This window comes from Pelecanus crispus, chromosome 11 (genome assembly GCF_030463565.1).
Source record: "Pelecanus crispus isolate bPelCri1 chromosome 11, bPelCri1.pri, whole genome shotgun sequence".
Taxonomy (NCBI): Eukaryota; Metazoa; Chordata; class Aves; order Pelecaniformes; family Pelecanidae; genus Pelecanus; species Pelecanus crispus.
Window position 1 is genome coordinate 26,767,944 of NC_134653.1, and position 21,991 is coordinate 26,789,934.

The 21,991-nt window shown below is 40.9% G+C and overlaps 2 protein-coding genes across 2 annotated transcripts in view; both read left to right on the forward strand.

Moving 5' to 3' along the window:
- Positions 1–756: 756 nt before the first annotated feature.
- EZHIP (EZH inhibitory protein) lies at positions 757–1,880 on the forward strand. The gene is given in 6 exon segments (XM_075718948.1): positions 757–826; positions 829–973; positions 975–1,032; positions 1,035–1,297; positions 1,299–1,623; positions 1,767–1,880. Coding segments are annotated over 6 exon segments (975 nt in total).
- A 431-nt stretch (positions 1,881–2,311) lies between these two features.
- The window catches only part of SFI1 (SFI1 centrin binding protein), a 30,195-nt gene continuing 10,515 nt past the window's right edge, over positions 2,312–21,991 (forward strand). The window contains exons 1-16 of the mRNA XM_075718684.1: positions 2,312–2,332; positions 4,381–4,560; positions 5,633–5,704; positions 7,947–8,054; positions 8,372–8,466; positions 10,043–10,160; positions 10,438–10,540; positions 11,955–12,111; positions 12,898–13,059; positions 13,508–13,578; positions 14,727–14,819; positions 15,180–15,277; positions 18,756–18,837; positions 19,718–19,896; positions 20,141–20,216; positions 21,024–21,119. Coding sequence (XP_075574799.1) covers positions 2,313–2,332; positions 4,381–4,560; positions 5,633–5,704; positions 7,947–8,054; positions 8,372–8,466; positions 10,043–10,160; positions 10,438–10,540; positions 11,955–12,111; positions 12,898–13,059; positions 13,508–13,578; positions 14,727–14,819; positions 15,180–15,277; positions 18,756–18,837; positions 19,718–19,896; positions 20,141–20,216; positions 21,024–21,119 — 1,710 coding nt within the window. The 5' untranslated portion in view covers position 2,312. The remainder of the gene's footprint in view (positions 2,333–4,380; positions 4,561–5,632; positions 5,705–7,946; positions 8,055–8,371; positions 8,467–10,042; positions 10,161–10,437; positions 10,541–11,954; positions 12,112–12,897; positions 13,060–13,507; positions 13,579–14,726; positions 14,820–15,179; positions 15,278–18,755; positions 18,838–19,717; positions 19,897–20,140; positions 20,217–21,023; positions 21,120–21,991) is intronic.

Sequence of the window (21,991 nt, forward strand, 5' to 3'; positions counted from 1 at the left end):
CTGTCAGGTCATAGGGATTTTAAAACCCCCTTTATGGGTCTTCTGTCAGAAGTGAAATTTGGCATTTCCACGAGACAGCAGGAGTGAGCAGAGTAGCTTGCTTGGAGGCACCTGACAAATCTTAGTTGCTGCTAATAAGGAGCGGAAATTTCAACATGAGTCTAAGGAATTCGCTTGGTGAGCAAGATCACTTGCTCCGTTTGCCAGCAGAGCTGTTGGAGAGTGGTGTCTCCGGCACCCATGTCCCCGGTGCCACACAGAAAGGCAGCGGAGGCCCTGGTCTTCCAGATTCCTTTGGCAGAGAGGTCTGTGTAGGAGCAAGGAAGTACTTGCAGGATCTGGTAAATAAAATGTTTTCCTCCCTGATCTCTAATGGAGTTGACTACCAGTGTTAAAAAGTAGTTACCTGTGGAATGAAACAGAAATAAACGCTTCTCATTTTTTGCTTAAATGACAAAGTGCTGGATTATAAATAAGATAGCATTGCAGCCATTAAGAAGTTTCTCCTAGTGAGTTTGCTTTTCGAAGAAATACACGGTGAGACACGGTAGCAACCAGCGGGCCACGAGCCTCTCGCCAAGCGGCCATTACACAATGCTGGAGGCACTGGCTTTGAGAGGGCCTCAGTGGTGGTGTCTTCTACTGTTGCTTTCGTACACATTGCTACTGTGAGCTGAAATACTATTTTTTTAGTTCCTAAAGGCACATCTTTTTTGTAAGACGCTGGCTACTGGCTACTCGCAGCAGAAAAGCCCAATGGCACAGAAATTCTTGTTCTCCTCCGTTTGCAGTGCGGCGTGAGCGGCAGTTCGGTGCCATGGCGCACTTAGCCCCTTTCCCGCTACTCGGGACTGCGGTTGACGCCTAAAGTCGACAAATATTTGTCCTGGCGGAGGCTGCGCCCCGCGGGCAGCCCGGGGGCTCAAGGCCGGCGCAGCGCGCCCGGCCCGCACCGGCGCGGGGGCAGCGGGCCGACCCCTCCCCGCCGCCGGGGGGCGCTGCCTCGCCGCCGCCGCCGCCGCCGAGGGAGGGTGGGCGGGCGCTCCGCCCCCTCTCCGTGGTGGTGGGCGGGGCTTGTGGCCCTCGGCGTGAGGGCGGGCCGGCAGCCGGTGGGTGGCGCGCGCCTGGCCGCTGCCTTCCCCTCCCGGCGCCCCCCCCTCCCGGCGCGGCTTGCGAAGGCCGATGGGGCCGTGCGGGCGTCTGCGACAGCGGGGACGTCGCGGTTAGGGAGGGCAGAGCCCCCGGGCTCCCGCTGCTGCCCGCCGGCTTCCGTGTGGCGCTGCGGGGCCGCCCCGAGCGGCCGCCGGGCCGGTGCCCCGGGCGGCGCTGCCTTGGCCCAGCCGTTACCGCCGCCGGCCGGTCCCGGGGGGAGGCTGCGCCGCTTGGCTGCGGGGCCCGTCGCGCCTTCAGCGGGCAGGAGCCGGCGGCGGCGGCGGCGGGGGGCAGCAGGATCCGTGTGTTGGGTGGCTCGGGAGGCGGGCGCGGCCTCCAGCGCCTCAGGGCAGGGTTCTAGAGCAGCATCGTGTGGTTCTGGAGTGTCTGTCCATAAGCACAAAAAAATTGCAGATTATAATTGTGCTCTGCCGAAAGGAATTTCGTGCAGGCAGACTCAGACTGACTGCAGTAAGTTTTTGGAGGTTTTTTTTTCTGTCACACTTTAAACCTTGCTTATAGAAATGTCCGTGTTGGATCTCACACAGGGAGATTGCTGGTCGTAAGTCCAGGTGCTTTCACGGAGTCTTAATCTCCTCTGAGACCTTTGGCAGGTGAAAGGTTCCATGCATACAGAACTTGTTGCTGGAGCTGGTGGAAGTCTCTATTTTCTTCATTTCTATGTGCTTGTGAAGGGAGAGACGCTTAGCGAAAAGGAGTCGGTTTGATTAGGTACTGATCTTGTCACCCTTGATTATTAATTTATTTATAAATAGGGGAACGTAACAGGGTCATCTTTCTCTAGTATCTTTCTAGCACAGCTTTATTTGGGTAGGCAGAGTTGCCGTCTTAGGATTCAAACGGTTATGACTTTATTACCAATAAACTGTGTCAGCACGGTATCATTCAGGTCAGCAAGGCTGTGGGTGTGCAGACATGCTTTTCACATTAAACATCTAGAATTGCGTTATGCTATTTGTATGCAGGTTGAGTGAGTGGAATTCCTGTCACTGTTGAGACACAGACTGCATTTAGAATAGATCCATTTGATGGATTCATCACAAATAACGGGAACTAATTTATGCTTTGTCCAAAGCTAATATACAACATTCCAGTGCAAAGAGTGCATTTGTTTACTGCAGACTTGGAACTGTAGCAAAATGGAGAAATCTGAAAGCAGGTAAGCAATAATAAGATGCTACTTTGTTAAAGAGCTCAGCTGTAATTTTTTTTTTTTTTTTTTAATTATGACATCTTATGCATTCCCCATGGGACAGGACAAAGCTGAGTTATTCTCATATGAGGGTGTATTGGTCTTTATGGAACATTATTAATCAGAAAGCGTTCCTCTTAAAAACAAAACAAAAAATAACAAAGACACCCCCCCACTCCCAAACCCATCATGAAACATGACTTTACGTGGGTTTACATTATCATAACATTCAAATATAAAAACAATGTTAGAATGTAAGATGTTTGGATATAGTTGTTGGCCCAACCACAGATTTATTTTGTGGTGTTAGTTCTCTTATTCTTCCCATGCTTTTATCTTCTAACTTTACATCCTCCTTCAACTCTTACTTTTCATGGTTACTTTACATAAATTCTTATGGACATGGGCTGTCATCACTACATATGTGTAGCACATAAAGTGCTTCAAATTTAGGAATAATCTGTTAAAAATTACATATAGGAATACTTAATGGTTTTCCAACATGCCTTAGACTTTAATACAAAGCTTTTACATGTTCTACCTGAGTGGGTTTTTGTTTTTTTTTTAAGCTATTTTGTGTTACATTGTCACTGCATATGATCAGACCAGGTTACCTTTGGAGCAGATTAGATGGTTTTAAAGGGAATTGGGCCTAACAGACGTTTACAAGAACTCGTGCTGAAAGCTATTTTGCATAAATTTAAAAGTGCCTGAAACTCTTCAGAAGTGCTTACAGTTGCCTCAACTGCACATCTTGACGTAAACAGAATCTTTTTGTCTGCTGGACAGGGCCCACCTCTGTCAGAAAACATTAAAATAATATTTTATTGGAGAACAATAATTTATATAGGCCTTGTTTTCTTTCATTAGCTTTGTTTTATCTCCTTGCAGCTTGCTGGAACAAGCCAAAAATACTGTATATCCTCCTATGAGATGATTTTTTTTTTTTTTGTGGGGTTTGGGTTTTGGTTTTGTTGATGTGTCCTGTCTGTCCCCCCACCCCACAATGATTTGTTGTTAATACCATGAAGGTTATTCAGCTGAACTCCTGAAACTTACTAGTATGGATTGTTCCAATAACTTTGTGGAATCAACATTTTTTTCTGGCTGCAGCCATGTTTTTCCTAGCTCACTTCAGGTGATTATTAGGATGAGACTTCGGACTATCCTCTTCTGTTGCCTGTTACGCAGTTCAGGAATGTGTTTGTGGTTCTAATGTGCAAATTTTCAGGGTGGTGGCAGTATTTGTTTTGGGAAAGAAGCTTCAATACAACTGGTTCAGCAAGTTTTATCTGGTTAGGTTTTTTTTTATCATTCTTGTTTTCAGAAAATTACTGAGACAAAATACTTAAATTCATAAAAACATACCTGTTATTTTTGAGATTACAACTACATGTGAAAGTAAACTGTATGATGGAAGAATATGCCCAATTTTGCTTTTTAATGATGGATATGTAAAAACAGGAAGGGATTTTTTTTTTTTTAAAGAAGAAACTTATTTAATTAAAATATGAGCAAAACTAGGAAAGGGTTCCCTGTAAAAGAACTATACATATAAGTGCATTTCATGTTAAAATGGAAAATGGAAATTCTTACTTCAGTTCTCTAGTCCTCAAGGGAATTTTTTAGCAATAGACAGAATACCTTGATATGTTCAAGAATAAAAGGCAGAAAACCACATTCAAATCTTCCCTGTAAGGGCACACTGTATGTACGTGCATGGGAGGGGAAGCACAAATGCGTTTTAGTGCCTTTTCATTTCAACTTTAGAGGAGAAAGGAATTGTCTGTGACATGATTGTGCTGAAATGTGTCTTCCTGCTTGTCTTGGGGAAACAACTTTAAAATTCCAGATAGTGAAAAATGCCTGATAAAGAGGCAATAAATGTGTTTTAACATCTTGTAGCTGTCAACTTCTATATGTGCTTGTATACCTTTGTTCTAGATTAATTTATTGAAATAATGCCACTTCTTTGAAGTTAATGTAGTTTTACACAAAATGTTTCTTCTTTTAAGTTCAAAACCTCTGAAGATGCATGAAATCCAACAACTACCTAGGCATCAAATGCATGCAACTGGGCAATTTGTTGCTCCCCAGTCTGCCAAACATCAATTTCAGGATGGAGGTCGCAACAATCTGGATCAAGTTGGATATACCTGGCATCAAGGAAGAAGGTTAAAAGACTTCCAAATCAGGTGACAAGTACAAAACATAATTTTCACTGAATGGAGCACGATCAGACCTAAAGAGGTCTGGTTTTAGTTGGACAAGTGCAGGCTAAGGCAAAGGTTTTATTCACAGGCATGCCAGACAGTTCTGAAGATGTCTTGTGGTAACTTGAGGACATGCATTGACTCAGTCAGATTTTGTACATTTTTGATTTTCTAATGTAAAGTTAAAAAATGGCTATTTAACAATATGCTTTGATAGGGGACTGCCAGGTGTAATGATTTAGTCTTGCCCTCCTCTTGTGTTTCTTTACTACTTTTGTTTTTTGAAGGAATTGTGACAAACGCAGGATGGTAATTGTTGAGAGATTAAAAGCCTAATATTTGCTGAATTTGGGACTGATCTAGCAATTCAGACTTGCTGAAAGAAGGGGGTCCTGTTCATGGCTGTATGCTTTAATTAATTGTGTTGGCTTTGGTGCTCACTGGGGCCCTCTGTAAGCCAATTAACTCTTAAATCTGTTTGAAAAAAGGGGGGGGAGGGGTGATAGTATGACAATCACAGATTAGTGAGTTGAACTGGTACTAGGAGAAGCTTGCTGAGAAGCGGAACTGCTGTGGGGGAGTAGGAAGAAGGAAGATCTGCTGGTTTCAGGCAGGGGTAAACATTAGATTGGCTCAAGTATTCTGGAAACAAGTGTGACTTAGCTGGTTGACTTCAGGCAAACAGCGATATTACTGCTTCTGAATCACAAAAAGGTTCCCCATTTAATCAGCAGCCTGCTCATTAGCATCATTAGCTCATTACACTGGGTGTAAGTGGGCTGCTTGGAAGACATTTCAGCTGCCTTGCTTTACTAAAGAAGTATGTCCCAATTCAAGTCTTGCAGTGATGCTTGGGCCTCTATTTGTGCTTGGTGAATAGTCCTGTTAAATGTACTAATTTCAGGGTGTAAATTATTTTGTATATGCATTGATCTCTGAAAACCAGACCCTTAGTTTTATTATTGAAACTAGCATAAAAGTTCCTATTTTTACTGCTGCCTGGGACTTAACAGAGAAAGAGTACAAAGGCAACTAACCTTTCTTTATATTCCAGATATCTAGCAAGGAAATTCTTCTATTTGTGGGCAAAAAAGACGTTTGGACAAGTTCTCCCCTCCAAAGCCAGGTAGATAAAATTACAGAAATCAAGGGTGGGGTTTTTTGTGGGTTTGGGTTTTTCTTTTTTTTTTAATGGTTTAGTGCTGTACCATTAGGCTAAGAGAGTACTAGCTGCCAAGAAAATATTTGGTTGTCTTTTGGGATCACTTGAAGATTTCATTTGAATACCCTTCTTGCTCCTGCTTTTTGGTTTTTTTTTAATAATGATGGTTAAATTTTACTGACTAAATTTGTAGGAATTGTGGTTGTCTTGATGAAGGTGAACTGTACGTGCATATAAATGATGGGGTATGATTGTGACACCTGCTTTAAATATAATGATTTTTCAAAGTTATAACTAGAGATAGATCTTGAAATTCAGTTCATTTTACCATTTGCACTATTGTTCTTAATGTATATTTATATATGCTTTGTATCTGTCTGACTTTGAAATACCTGTGGCAGATGATTCATTTCTGTTGTTAGTGTTCCATCAGCTACTGAAAACCAACACTGTGATACTCTTTTCTTGCTTTAATTTGCATGTTCATTCTTGTTTGACCACACACTTGGGAACTGAAGCAGTTCCCAGTGGAAAGACCTGCAGTTGTTATAGTCAGGATAAGATCAGGCCCATAGTTCTCCAATCTCCTTGTACTGTATCAAATAGATTCTGACTACATCTGCCTTAGTTGGTAAACGGAAGTTGTCCTGTGAACCTTACCATTCTTGCTATCCCATGTACTGAATTTGTACTACTTTGGCTGTGTGTGAATTCAGGACAATGATTATTTTATTTTATTTTAGGAGAATGAGTAGAAATATATTTTTATAAAGTTCAGCAAAGAATTAATTGCCTTTTTAGATTTAAGAGTCCCCAGTTCTCCATAGCTTTTATCTGCAATGTTCTGTTAATGCACCAAGTCCAAAATATTAACGTATAGCTCATTTCTTTTTTTTTTTTTTTTTTTTTTTTTTCCTTTTCTGCTTGAGTGCTTGGAATGACTTAGCAACTTGGCTTGGGGTAGGTAGTTATGAATTGCAACTTGTGAGAGGATTCATATGTGTTTCACTGAGGGACCTTGATGTATTCTGGGCCTAATCCTGTTGTTATTACAGACATGACCAATTTCATTAAGCTAGTGGGATAGTTGTGATCAAAGGTTGTGAGTCTGGGCTTGTGTGCTTTTTGTTTGTTAGCTTGTATGTTTTCATGGGTCCTCCTATTTTCCTTCTCTCCATCACAAATACAAAGAGATGAGAATTTTTCGGAAAGTGTTCATATTCCAGTTGATGAGACTTTCTGCTTCTTAGGCTGCTGCCCAGGTCATCTTGACCACATAAAAAAATATTTGAGAGAATATTTTAAAATAAAAAAATTTAATTGCTTGAAATAGCAATTATTATTGCTATTACGACCATTATGTTTAGTTAGGTGATCAAAATCCTAATTCCCTCACCAGAACCTCCTATATTTGAATTTTGAGTTGTTCATAATTCAGTTGAAATGTAGCATCACTTCTTACCTGGTCAGGTGTGTTAATTAAATCTGGGTATAAAAGCTGTTCTACTGGGGTTAAAGAATTTGAAGGTCATATATGACTTGTGAATCCATTTTGTGCATGGCTTAGCCATGGAAGGAGAAGGTACATGAGCAGATGAATAGCTTCATTTTTAGCATAGATGGTGTGGAACTTGCTGAAGGAGTTCTTAAGCCTATTTAAGTGTTCTTTGGGAAGATTTTAAATTTGGGATGACTTAAGATCAGCATGCTGTTTCTAAGAACACAGTGGAAATATCAAAGCATTATAAAATCTGAAGTAGCTTTTGTGTTATTTCTATACATAAAAATATTTTGTGTTAAAATAACAAAAAACAAAATTAGCAAGGAAAATGGATGTATCATTATTTATCAGCTGTGCTGGTTGTCTGAGTAAAACACAGAACTGAGGATGAAAGATGCGAGTTGTTCATAGGTCTAAAGTCAACTGGCACTCTGGTATTTGGCAAGTCAGTTAACATCTGTCTTTCCTTCCTTGACTTTTGGTGAAGTATTTACAGTCAGTAAGCTGATTGCTTCCTGTCATACTTCACAGAATCTTGGAATAAAGTGTCACAGTAGGGTAGGGGTTTTTTAAATGCAATTAGATGCTGTTAGGCTAGTCAGTCAAGACTGGAAATGAGGTAGCATAATCTTCATTAAAACTGATTTGTGGTCAACCTGGAAACCTATATGAAGTTTCTCATGTCCAAATCTTTCAACTGTTTAGATGCTTTTATGACCAGAAGATTCTTCAAAAAACTTTTGGAGAGTGGAAGGAGTGGTGGGCTGTTTGCAGAGAAAGGAAGCTCAGCCTCAGAGCAGACAGCCATAACAGGTTTGTGAAATTACTTCCTATTATTGTGTGTATATAGCAGTATGAGAAATTTTCCTTAGGTTCTGAAGGAGTTATGAATACCAGTAAGCAAATTACATCAACAGTACCTCTAGGCCAAGAGCAATGTCTTCATTGCTTATTTTCATATTTTTCTTCCCCCCTCCTTGGTTTTTTTTTTTTTTTTTGTTGCTGTTGTCTTAGGATGAAGTAAAAATTTCTTATCTAACGTATCTTTAGAGTGCAACTGAATTTGAAAGAATCCTACTTCTAGGTATTGGTAGCTATGTCACTGAATAATGCTTTTTTTCATTTTTCAGGCATTCACTCCATAATTTGATATTCAAGGCTTGGAGAGCCTATGTATGTCAGCAACAAGGAAAGAGGAACAAATATTATGTTGCGGAGTCTCATGGTAAGTGAAGTGATGGTAACTACCTTTATTTAGGGACATATTGAGATGGGAGTTTCCAAGGGAAATATTTACACAGAATCTCTGTCCCTTGTATGTGCTTGCACATTGACCTCCCCCACCTATGGAAGTGTAATGCTTTTAGGTACAGATGGTTGTCTGTCTAAAGCTGGCAGGGGGGTTCTGTTTGATGCACTAACTCTGTAGCTGTATAGTTATTTAGGGATGCCAGTGAATAAGCTTACGGGCCTCTCCATCTGCTCTGGACTGTGTTGTTTGTTTTTGGGGGGGTGGTTTGGCTGGCTTTTGGGTTTTGTGTTTGTTTTCTTACTTTATCACAATATGTGTTCAAATAGATATTTTTTTGATAGAATGTGTTATTGGAATTCTCTATCAGCTGTGGCTATAGAAACTAGATAATAATTCCCTGTGGTATTAACTGCATATATTTTATCTGTATTCACTATTCCTTCCAGCTTGTGTCTTGCAATTAAAAAAAAGCCCAAGCTTTTGATGTGCCTCTTGTCTTATTGTGTAGATTCTTTGATCTGCCAATGGATTTGTCCTGCTGATGAAGTTGCCTATATTGGTTGCAGCTTCCTTTGGTTTCAGGGAGTATCTGTTTCCCTGAAGTGGAAGATGACACTCTTTTACAGATGATAACTGTGGTTTTGTTCTGTGCTGATTTTGCAAAATAAGTTAACTGATCTCTTTGCATATGAATGTAGCCTCAGAATATTATATGGACTGGCACCTTTGGAAACAAACTGATAGACTATCTAGATTTACTTTCTTACTGAGTGAGGCCAGAGTACTTACAGAAGCAGCTGTGTGTTACTTAGCCAAAAAGATAGGAAAGTGACCTGTTTTAAGGTAGGTTAATACTTGATTCACCAGATCACAAGGAAATCTTACACTAAAAAAAAGTCCACACCTTTTTTTTTTTTTAATGTGTGAAGTGGCATAAAATCAATGATGTTTTTTCTAATAACTTTGCTTTTAATAGTGTCGGTTCTGACAAGCAAGACTGTTGTGAGGAGAAAGTGCAGCGCACTGCATAAAGTGTTAAACTGGAATTTGTGACACCACTTCTGTTTTTAGCTGCGTGACTAGCCTGCTAAATAAACTTGACTTGTTTCTGGTTGAGTTCTCTGCTGTAATAGAGAATAAGTCTTGAAAAGCTACTGATGAACCTGATGAACTTTTTTTTTTTTTATAACGAACCAAAGAAAATCCTGTAATTCTTACCCAGTAAGGTTGTTAAGCTGAATATTGTTATACAATTATATACCCTGTAAGCAGTGAAGACAAAGCAGTGTCATTGTCTGATAATTTACGCTGCTCTGAACAAGTGGCATGATGCTGTCAGCATTTCAGAGATCCCTGTCAGTGTGACAGTCTCAGCTGGGGTGGATGGTTGTGGCTGTGGCTCTGGTGGCTGTTGTTTCAGGGTTTCCCACGAGGTGTCACTATGGATTGAGGGGACTGGAGGCTGGGGACAAGTGGTGTTATGGAGTGGTTAAAAAATGCTAGATTCTTGCATGAGCTTAAGATGCTGTAATTTTTTTGTTGTGCGCAGCAAAGAAGCAAAAATTGCTCAGGACCTGGCAGCACTGGCTGGTTTATGTTGCTGTTCAAAGGACAAAACGTGAGATGTGGTCTGTGGCACTGGCATTCAGGGAAAGAAGCTGTTTGCGGTAAGAATGGAATGGAAACAGGCAGAGAGGCACTGATCATAAGGCGATGTTTTTTACCTGTGTTCTGTTATCTTTTCTTGCAGTGACTTGGTTCCATGTTTGATTCCCCACCCCTACCCCCTTTTTCATGAGTGTGTGTCTGAATTCTTCTGGTATGCCTATAGACTGTGAATTTAAAAGATTGTTGTTCATACCTTTTTCCAGTGAGAGGAAGGTGATTTCTTGCACCAAACTATGGAAGCTGCGTTTGAACATGTCTGTAACATTGTTTTGGCAGCATATCGTGGGCAGTGTGGAGAAGACGACACTACCAGAACTGCACTGGACGTAAAATGAATATTTTGGCTCTGCAGCATTGGGCCCAGAGCCTGCAATCTCGAGTAAGTCCCAGGAGCTTCAGCTACTACCACTTCTAATGTTTAGGTTGCATGCATGTGTGACTCATGTTGCAGATTAATAAAAAATAGGCCTTATACTCCTTTGTTTTGCAAATTGCAGTACTTACGATGGAAGAACGTATTAGGACATGAGGAAATGGAATGAAGCTGCATCAAGGGAAGTTCAGATTGGACATTAGGAAAAGGCTTTCACTGAGAGGGTGGTTGGTCAGTGGAACAGGCCCCTCAGGGAAGTGGTCATGGCACCAAGCCTGTCAGAGTTCAAGGAGTGTCTGGACGGTGCTTTACGTCATGTGATTTAGTCCTCTGAGGAGCAGGAAGTTGGACTTGATCCTTATGGGTCCCTTCCAACTTGAGATATTCTGTGAAGCAGTCAAGATGGTTTTTTTACATGAAAAATTTCTTTACAAGGAATCCAGGCAAAGCAAACTGGATCCATGTCTTGTATTTGCTAGGCAGCAGACTGTCAAAAGGAATTATTACTGTCTTATACAATGCTTGATGATAGTGAATGTATCAGAGTTCTCTCTACCAGAGAAACTAGCCACAGGTAAATAATAGGTAAAAGAAAACAGGTGTGTTGAGTTTGCAGCTGTGGCATTTCGAGCAGGGCATGGAGGGTAGTTGGATCCAGCTCTCTAGAATGCCAAACTCCACAGAGGTCCAATCCACTATCCCATTAGGGGGCAAGATTACACTGCTCAGCTGTTTGACAGCACCTTGCCTCTTTGTAGGGCAACATTTCTATGTCCTAACGAATTTCTGTGAGCATGCTTAACTTCATTTTGGGATAAGAAAACACAATCCAGCATTTCATATTCTTGAGAGGTTGTCAGCTCCTCCAGTAAATTGTTCATCTTAGCTGAAGCGAAAACAGCATGGTTTTCTTTCTTTCACTGGAACTCTGGCTTTTTGTTCATTTTATTAAAAACAGGTGGTGATATTTAATTTGGCTTGTGCTGTAAGATGGCAACACTGCCTGTTTGAGGCTAGTATTCTGCTAAGGAGATAAACTCGACTTGGGAAATGTTATATCTCAAGATGTGATTCTCTTTTATATGAAAATACTCTGTCTGAAAGAAAGCCTGTTGTCCAAAAAGTATTATTTTGGCCTTTTAATGGAAAAAGTGTGAAAGTATCAAAAAAGGGAAAAAAGAAGTTTGATATCGACATTCTTTGTCTTTGACCTTTTCTATGCTGACATTCCTTTGGCGTTTGTTAGGGTTTTTTTCCCCCTTGTGGGGAGGAACATCATTGCTCATGGCGTTCACCTTTAGATCTTACATGGAATTTCCTATTGCCTGTGTGTTCTTCCTTTTCTCTTCTTTGTTCTACTTCCCTAACCTTGTCTGGTTTTTTTCCCCTTACTGCCCTCCCTCCTCCATCGTTCTGTCAGGCTTGGTTGCAGTGGCGAGAGCTGTATTTATACAGCCAGAATGACAAGCAGAAGGAGACTAGGGCGGTAACTCACCGTCGGCACTGGGAATTGAAGAGATGCGTGGAAGTGTGGCTGGGATACTTAAACCTCCACAAAACAAAGAAACTTAAGAATGGTGAGTGAAAATGGTGAGTTAGGACAGAACAGGGCTCAGCCCCTTTGCTTAGGGCACAGTGATATTTTTTCTATTATAGGAGGTGCTGCAATGTTTCTGCTTGCTCAACAGATGATGAGATGCAACTTGGACTGTACGCTGTTGCAGGCCTGGCTAGCTAAGGCTGTATACTGAACTGTCAGGAAGATCAACTGCTTTCCATGTGATTTAAAAGAAAATGCTTTACAGTTTCTTTGACAAAAACTTGCACATTGCATGTTATATTCTGACTGAGATATCTGTGAGAAGGACGTATTCAGGACTATTATCAGTCAATCTGTGTGTGGATTTTCTTGATAATTAGACAAATCACAAGTCATACAGGATGGTAAAGATTATTACACCAGTTCTTTTGTTTCTTCCCTTGAAGTCACAGGAATGAGTTCAGACATTTGTGTGAATTGCCTGTTGATCAGTGATAGTGGAAAAGAATCAGTCTTAGATATCTGGGAACTAGTAATAGGAGTATGCTGAAATGTAAGCAAGCTTGTGTATGTTGAACAAGTGACACAGTGTCTTAACTTCCCCTTCTTAAGTCAGTACACTGTTACTGCTTTAAAACTGCCTTTGTGATCAATAGGAAGAATATAGTCCATAGCTGAGTGTTACTATGAACTCTTACCACCATTGTTCAGTGTTAGAGCTTCTGTCACTTCAGAACCAGTGGCTTAAATGTCATGGCCTCCTCTGATATAAATGAGCCCAGGACGGAACAAGTCTTGAGTAATTTGTGCGTTTGTTTTCTAGAGCTGGCCCAAGAGCATCACCGAAGCAGGATAGTCCAGCAGTGTTTCTCTGATTGGCGGCTCTCATGGGAGTGCAGGAGAAGAATGCATGCTCACCGAAAGGACATTGAAAAACTAGCAGCAAGGATTGCCTTATGGAGAGTCTTTGCACACTGGAAGCATTGTATCCAATCTGTATTTAGTCCCTAGCAGGGACAGGCTAAAAGCATTCCTGCGGGGGAAAGATCTGGTTAATAAGCAGGAATGTTGTGCAGTAGTGTGGGTGGCAACAAACATATTATCATTAGAAAGATGTATGTAAGGCCATATACTAACAATTAATAAAGCTGTTGTAATTACAGTATGTTAGCCTGTTGACAACTTAAGAGCCTACAGAAGATAATTTAAGGTTGGGGAGGAATTCCTTTCTTAACAGTGAATCACAAATGTATTGTGGTAAGCCAGCAAAATCTAAAAACTTGACTGTAATCAAAACTTGTGCAGGTAACAGTGCCGGAAATTCGAATATTGAAGCAAATTTAGATGGAGATCTAGTGCCCCTCTGTGGGAGAAGGTTGTGTATATATCAGGATGAATGTTTCTGTGTAAAAGATACTTTAACTTGGTGACAGATGTTGTACTGTGTGTGGAAGAGACTCGACAGCGTGAGCTGGCTGAAAAACACTACAAGCATCATCTGTTGGTAAGAGTACCGTTATGTGTCAGGTGGAAGAGGCTGTGGAGAGAATTTGAATACTTCTGACTGGCAGTGTGCCTTTAGTATTAACAGTGCTCTGTGTGTGGGTGTTAAGTGGAGTATGCACCATTTTCTGCCGTGGTGAGTTTGGATCAGGCATCAGGTTTCTAAATTCCAAGTATTCTGGAATCTGCCAGTTGAATCCAAATGGGGAAACTGTGCTGCTCTCAAAAATAGTTATTCTTCCAATTGGGAAACTGGTGAAGTAGGAGATTAATCTTGATGGTATTGGGCTACTGTGCTCCCTTGCCATTTCACCATGAGATTGGATTTTCCTCTTGATTTTTCCTGATTCCACCACCCCCCCCTCCAAGTTCTACCCCAAATGTTTCTGTCTGCTTACACTGTTTTGCTACAATAATTATTTTTTCCCTCTGTAGTAATGCATACGTGCTTCTTTTCACATGATTACAAAGATAGCTTATTGCATATGCAGGTAGTTGAGTAAGTGTCTGTCTTTTTTTGTTTGGTTGGGTTTTTTTTAAAGAGAGAAATCCCTGAAGGTTGTCTGAAAGGTGGGCACAAACAAGCCTCCAGCTTTTTCGGAACTGAATTATTTTCAAGTGTGGATCAGTACCGATTATAAAAAAAAAATGGCAATAAACCCATTTGGATCATATATGCATTGAAAACATTAGTGACTATAAGAGCACTTTAAGGCAGGATGCTGTCATAATGCTATTTACCATGTTCATCCCTGAATCAAGGGATTGTAGACCAGAAAACCTTGCACAGAGGAGACCTAAAAGGGAAGTGAATCTCTTCTATTTTTGATATGGAGCAAGTTCTGAGTCTTGAACTGAAGGAGGAGATAGACTGGGAAAGGACCTGGGTAGTAGTGTTGGTAGCCGAATAAGGAGTTAGGTGTCTCGCAATAAAACCCTGGGAAAGTAGAAGGGAATTTTAGTTTAGCTGGAAAAGTGACAGTTTGAGAGGAAATTGATGCATGGCTTTGATGACAAGTTCATAAATCTTAGCTATTGCAAGGAGTAGCATCAAACATGGATTGTCTGTAAGGAGCAGCCAGTTCTAAACTTAGCAGTGCCTGCTGATTTGGATTACATGAAAGTTGTGTACATTTTTTCTTGTTACAGAAACTTGGGTTTAAGGGTCTTTGGCAGAATGTCATGAACACTCATCTTCAGCAAATAAGAAAAAATCTCTCTTACCGTCAGTATCAAGTTACAGTGAGTTTGACTTTTTTTGTTGTTCTTGTGTTAATTTTTCTTGAGCTGTCAGATTGGCTTCCACTTTCACCTAAAAAATACTTTTTTACTAAATCAGTGGCTTTGTTCACAGAAAATCTACTGTGTAAGTCAACTGTCAGATATGTTATTTTAATTTTCTGTTTTCCTATGTTTATGGTGACTTTGTCTTTTACCAGAAAAATTCATAGCAGGTTATAAAACAAGTTTGGTATATGAAGCAGTGCAGGAGGCAACTGTTGCAGCATGCGGTTTCAGTAGGACATTTAATAATTTCTTTCTTTACGTTCTTCTCCTCCCTCAGTATCTATGTTTTTCATGTCTTTGTTTATTTTGTTTCAGGTGCTGCAGAAGTTCTGGAACCGTTGGAAGTCCCGTATGGAAGAGAAGGAGGAACAACAGCAGCAGGCCTTGACATCAGTGGCTCATGCCCGTTATAGGTATGCAAAGAAATATTAATACAGATTTGTACAAATGTGGGATTTGTGGGCCTTTGGTTCTCTTTTAAAGTCTGGTAATACCTTTGGGGGCATGACCATCCTGATGATGATTGCTGTTGTATTTTCTATGAGTAATGGACAATTTACATCTCCTGCTTCTCTGTGAGATGTGAGAAGGAGATTGATTAAGCCTAGCTCTGAGGCTTGTTTAGAGTGGAGGTAAGGCTTTTTTGTAGAAGCTAAATTTACTTAATCCTAGGAATAAGTCAACATTAACAAAGCAGCCAGAAGGCTTTTAAATTTGACCTGTGGAGTTTGGTGGGGAGTACAATGTCTGTTATGACAAAGTTGAAAGGGTATATATTTGATTCTTATACTTCCTCTGTCTGTTGGTTCTTAATGCTGCTTTTAGTTGGTTCCAAAATTGCAGAATGTGAAAATACTCTAAACTTGTTGCCTTAGAACTTTCTTGATTTTCGGGTGAAGCTTAGCAGGGAAAGAAGAGAGACCTCTACAAGATGGGTCTGTGCTACTCAGTACAGCGTGCTGTACAATACAGTGCTCAGATCCTGGGGCTAGAGTTGAAACTGAAAACACTTCAACCACAGTATTATGGTGTTGCTCTCAAACAAATTAAACCTGTTGAGACCTCACCATGTTAGTATGTTAGTGCAATGAGCCACACAGAGTTGCTTGGTTTAAATTAGATGCAGGGTAATAAGGGAAGGAAGGGAAGCTTCATTCTGCCATGAAGCTTATGGGTGATGTTCTTTATCAGCTTAGCATGGCCTGTATTCAAAAAGATACTTGATTTTACTACAGCTCAGAGAACTACCTTGTGGCCTAATCAGTATCTTCCGCTCAATAAAATTTCTGTCTCATTTCTTTTAATCCTCCCAGCAGAGTTTGCTTTAAGTATTAAAATTTTCTTGATTAAGAGAGGCTAATACTAAAACACTGAATTATATACTTGGTACTGAGTTAGAGTTGTTTCTTGTTTTATTTTCAGGGCAGAATTATTGCACAAATCTCTCAAATTGCCTGATGGCTTGGCATCAGGATCACTTTGGTTTTGCTCAGAGGTCACTGAAGAAATAAGAAATATTACTCTGGTTACCTATCTCAGTCAGTTGCAGTATGTGCAGTTGGATTTGATATGAAACAAACAAGATGTGCCTGTAAGCTTTAATTTTGGCTCCAAGACCCATGTGGAACTCATGGGAAAAGAACCTGGACTCAAAATCATAATACTGGTTATATTTCACAACTGCAGTTGTGCCAAAATAAATCCATTACAACTGCTGGAGTTACTCCAAGTTTGCAATGTGAAATTACTGGGAATCTTTCTTCTTTAGAGGCGCTTGGCATTTGTGTTTTCTGTTAAAGTAAATGGATGCTCTGGGTTCTCATCACCTCTTAAAATTCAACCACTAGCCTTTGTCTCAGAGTAATGATATATCTTACTGACTACTTCTGCATATTATGGAGGCACAGACACACATAGGAGTTACAACAGTGTGTACTTGTTCATTGTGGAAATTGCAGGGGGAGGGGGAGTATTGATTGAGAGAGAAAAAAAAAAGGCCTTTTTTGAGATGCCTTAAAGGCCTTGCCTGGGCTTATATTCTTACCCATGGATTCAGTGCTGACTCTTCAGGTAGTTATGATTTATGATGCTATTAAAACCTATTTGCCATTTTCTGTATTAGAATACTAACAAAAAAAAGTTTGCTTTCCTTGGGAAAGGACATTTCCTTGGAAATGTGCTCTTACAATGAGTCCCCTCCTGGAACACTTTTTTCCTGTGTAAGTTGAGAGAAAAAATTGTTTTTTAACACTGAATTGTCTTTCCTAGTAGACTTGGGACCTTGTACCTTTCATTGGCAGAGGATGGTCACACCCTGTGTTCTAGACTCATACCTTTCTGTCATCAGAAGCCTGGCTTCACAGTTGAAGAGCAAGCTGCAGAAAGTCTATTTTGCTTTGGATACTGGCTTGCTTTTTGGGAGATTCACAAACAGGTTTGGAGGGCAGGCTGAGTAGTGAGGGCAGCTGTATTTCTGCAAGCAATTAAGAGTTTTTCCAACTGGTGTGAGTGTGCAGCTGTGGTGCGTTAGCTTACCCTCTGGAGGCAAGGAGAGAGAAAAGGCTCAAAGACTCAGGAGGTTAAGCTTAGGGAAGATGAGTTGCATGCAACTGGTGCAGTGTAGCTTATGCCTCCCTCACCAGGGAAGGGATGATCAGATGGTTTGAAGGCTCTTGTTGGTTCTGTAGCCATATTTTGATTCCATGGGTCAGGAATGTTTTTGTGTGCAATCTTTTATCTTTAGAAAGAGTATAAATGAACTCCTATTTCCAGAACACAAAAGAAGAAAAAATAAGAAGTGTGTTCCTTGCTCAGAGGTCTGGAGCTGCTTTCCAGCCAGACCTAAGTAGAACTTTCATGGCAGTTTGCCAGAACTCAGCTTCCCTGTTGGTCTCAGATGCACAGATGTGCTGTGTCACAAGTCAGTACCCCAGTTCCTGTGTCTGGTGGTAAGACCTAGGAGATACACCATAGAGCCATCAGTTGAGATTTGTGACTCTACCGATCAAAGACTCTTGCTGACAACTACCAGTACCCTCCAGGAAGACTTACTTAACTCATGTTGTTTACCAACCTATAAACTTGTAATGAGCTGTAACAGCTACCTACTGAAAATTACCTGGTAAAAACCCCAAATACCTTTTAGGCCTCTTTAGACTAGAGAAGAGCTGGGACTTGCTGACAGTCTTAATTAGTACACCCACATGACTGAGTTATGGAAATAACTGATGTAGTTTGAACTAAATGCTATTCCACTAGGCTGTAGCTCAGACTCCTGGACTAGGACGCTTCTACCATATGCTGGTTCTGTGTGAGAGATGTATAGTGTTCAATCACAAATACATATTAGTTGCATTTTTGGGATACTATTTGATAATGACTCCTGTGTATCCCTGGGGAGGAAGCACACTGGCAACTATTATCTTCATCTAGAGAGAAAGAAGCTTTGATAATGAGGGCAACTAACCTGACCTTGTTCATAAAAGGCAGCTTTGGTAGAATCCCTTCAGTGTTGAGATCAGACCACGCTGCTCTTTATTATTTTTTTTGTTGTAATAGGACTTGAAAAAAGTTATAATGTTTGTTTGGTTTGGTTTTTGAGGTTTTTTTTGTTGTTTTTAAATAAAAAAGTAGAGTAGGATTTTCAAAATATTTCCAAGGGAGGAGGGAGTGGACTATATTTACAGTGGAGAAGAAATGAAAGATTATGATATAATTCTTTTGTATGTGTGTTTGTAAATAAAATATTTGGTCAGAAGTTGGAACAATCTTTTTGAATGATCTGAATGAAAGCAGGGAGTTCTAATAACTTCAGACAATGCATTAATCTTGTCTCATGTATTCTGGGTAAGATTTTTCTCCTGTGCTGACATTCTTCCTTTTTGTTTGCAGGAGGATGTTGATGAGACAGGTATTTGACACGTGGTTGCTGAAGGCATGCAAGCAGCAAGAATACCGAATGGGAGAGAAGAGGGTAAATCTAACTCTTCTACCTGGCCCTGCTTAGGAAATAGAGGGGATGATTTGTTAATCACTGTATGTGAACACCAGTTAGCATGAGTTGGACTTGGGTGTTGTAAATTCCATTTTCCCTGGTGGGGGATCAAGTCAGGGGAAACAGATTACAACCCATATTTACTAATCACATTTTTAAAGACAAGCTGTTTATTAATAATAGAACCAAACTCCTCTTATTAGAGGATAACTACGTGTGTGCTCTCTCTCTCTCTCTCACACTCTGTTTCATAGTTACCTGGTTGAAACAATAATAGTAATAAAGAGCCAACCCCAACCTCTTTAAGAAGTGCAGGGTTATACTGACAAACTAGTTGCTTCTTGGTAGGTGTCCAGAAAGTCCCTTAGGGGGTCCTTCATTTCCTAAGATGTATATATAATCCTGTAGTCATTATATATAGCAGCCACTGCCGCCTTTTATGTGGTCTGAGTTACACAACTCAGAGTTGATGGTAGTGTGTGTGGGTGGCCTTGTGCAGATATGGCTGACTCTTGGAGTTCTGAGATTATCAGTTCTTGCGAATTCAACAAGACTGGTTTCTGGAGCTTACCGGTTCTTGGGAGTTTTTCACATGCTACTTATCAGCTTGTATTTTTCTTCTCTTTGGTCTGCTGTTTTCTGATAACAGTTTCTCCATCCAGATGCATATAGGTACCTGTAGCACATGTTCACGTAAACTTGCAGCAAAGGGGCTTTGACATGTGTCCATTGCTGCTCAATGTGAGAAGAGGAAAACAAGCATTGGACAGTTCTGTGCATGCCACCTTTAAGGAATTGTCTTCTGTTGTTTGTAACTGGCCTGTATCATGAATTCATTGCCACCTTCTTTCCATTATAGGCTGTACTTCATTTTGAAAGGCAACTACTGCGTTGTTTCTGGTGCTTCTGGTGTAGAAGAACAGCTGCACGTTTGGAGGAGCGAGAGGGCTTGGTTCGTGCAAGAGACTACTACAGTAACCTGCTGCTGCTAAAGGCTTTCTGTGTGTGGAAGCAAAATACTCAGGAGAGAAAAAAAGAGTAAGAAGTTTTTTTTAAAAGGGAGAATTATTTGGATTGGTCCTGTGGTGGCCTACTTCTGACAAAGCAGCATTTAATTCACAACGACTTGGACTCCTTATTTGTGCTTTAGAATCTGCTGGATTGTCTTTCATTCAGTAAATGACTTACTGAAAATAGCAAGCATGGACTCATGCCTGTGCTAGAGGGATTCAGTAACATGGATTGCATTGTAGGAGAAATAATTAAATTATTTTTCCTTTAGGAGGCTCAAGGAGATGCAAGCCTTAAGATTTCGCTATTCAAAGTGTCTGCAGCAGACTTGGAACAAGTGGAGGGAGGTGAGAGAGTTAACAGATGGGGAAGAACTTGAACCTTTTTGTTATGTTCAGATTGCTTATACCCATATGGCTAGAAATTAAATTGTTTATTTTAAACACTAGTCATTCCTAAGCTCTCCTCCCTTTCCAGGTGAATAAAACCAGTTGAGTGTGGGCAGAACAGGAATTGTGTAGGGAGGAGGCGGAGTTCTTCGACTACCCGTTCACTTATAGTGAGAATGGGACTATAGTTTAGGAGATTTATCTGGGAATGTAACCAGAGTTAGCGTGATGAAATTGTCACTCGCTGGTACTGTGTATGTCCTTCTCAAATCTTAAGTTAGAAGTTTGCAGTAAGGCCACATTCTATGGTCCATAGTTGTGTACAGGTCATAGCAGGCCCTATCAGATGGCACTTCACTTTTATGCTGCACCTTTTCCTTACCATGATGTGTGGTACCAAATGTGCCTTGCAGCATGTCTCAAGAATCTGTGAGAAAATTTGGAGTTGACACTAGCCTGTTGGTCTGGAACTGTTAACTTGGGTGAATTGCATCAGTCTTCAGTAGGATTCCTAAACAGGGCAGAGGAAAAAAAAAAAAAAGCCTCAGCTAGGCCTTTTGGAGGAATAGCAGAGTGCAGCTCCAGTTTGAGTGAGAACCTATAGCAAGATAGGATTGATAGCAACCTAGCAAGATAAAGGATTGATGTTTCTCCAGAGACTGGGAATGGTCCTTTTCCCTCTGCTCTCTGCCATTGCCTGTTTTCCGTCCAGCATGTGTACATATCTTTTTTTTTTTTTCTCCCTCTTTCCCCCTGCCTTTATAGTATGTGGGACATCAACGTGAGAAATGGAGGAAGTTAGTGCAAGCAGATGTGCACTATCAGCACACATTACTTGGCAAGACCTTGGCAGCCTGGAAGGTAGGAGGCAATGCCCTTTACTTTGTGGGACTTGTCTGTGTATGCTTAAGCGTTTCGTTGAGAACTGAAGAGCTGCCATGCTGTTTCACTCTAGGCACTTACACACCACGTGTGCAAGGTGGAACAAAGGCTGTTGTAGATAGGGTTGTATAAGCTCTAGCACTGCTTTTTGGAGAGAAGAAACCGATGTAGTCTTGTGGCTTTGGTGAAGCGTATTGTCGTGGTTTAGCCCCAGCCAGCCACTAAGCACCACGTAGCCGCTTGCTCACTCCCCCTACCCCGATGGGATGGGGGAGAGAATCAGAGGAGTAAGAGTGAGAAACACTCCTGGCTTGAGATAAGAACAGTTTAATAATTGAAATAAAGTAAAATAGTAATGATAGTAATAACAATATAATAATGATAGTAATATACAAAGCAAGTGATGCACAATGCAATTGCTCACCACCCGCCGACTGATACCCAGACAGTTCCCGAGCAGCGATCGCAGCTCCCTGGCCAACCCCCCCCAGTTTATATACTGAGCATGACATCATATGGTATGACATCATATGGTATGGAGTAGCCCTTTGGTCAGTTTGGATCAACTATTCTGGCTGTGCCCCCTCCCAGTTTTCTTGTGCACCTGGCAGAGCATGGGAAGCTGAAAAGTCCTTGACTAGCATAAGCAGTACTTAGCAACAACTAAAAACATCAGTGTGTTATCAACATTCTTCTCCTACTAAATCCAAAACACAGCACTATGCCTGCTACTAGGAAGAAAATTAACTCTATCCCAGCTGAAATCAGGACACGTATATAATAGCTAGCATTAACTAGTGTGTAATGACTGTTCATCTTGGAAAAACAGCATTTGATTTCAGTGGCTGTAA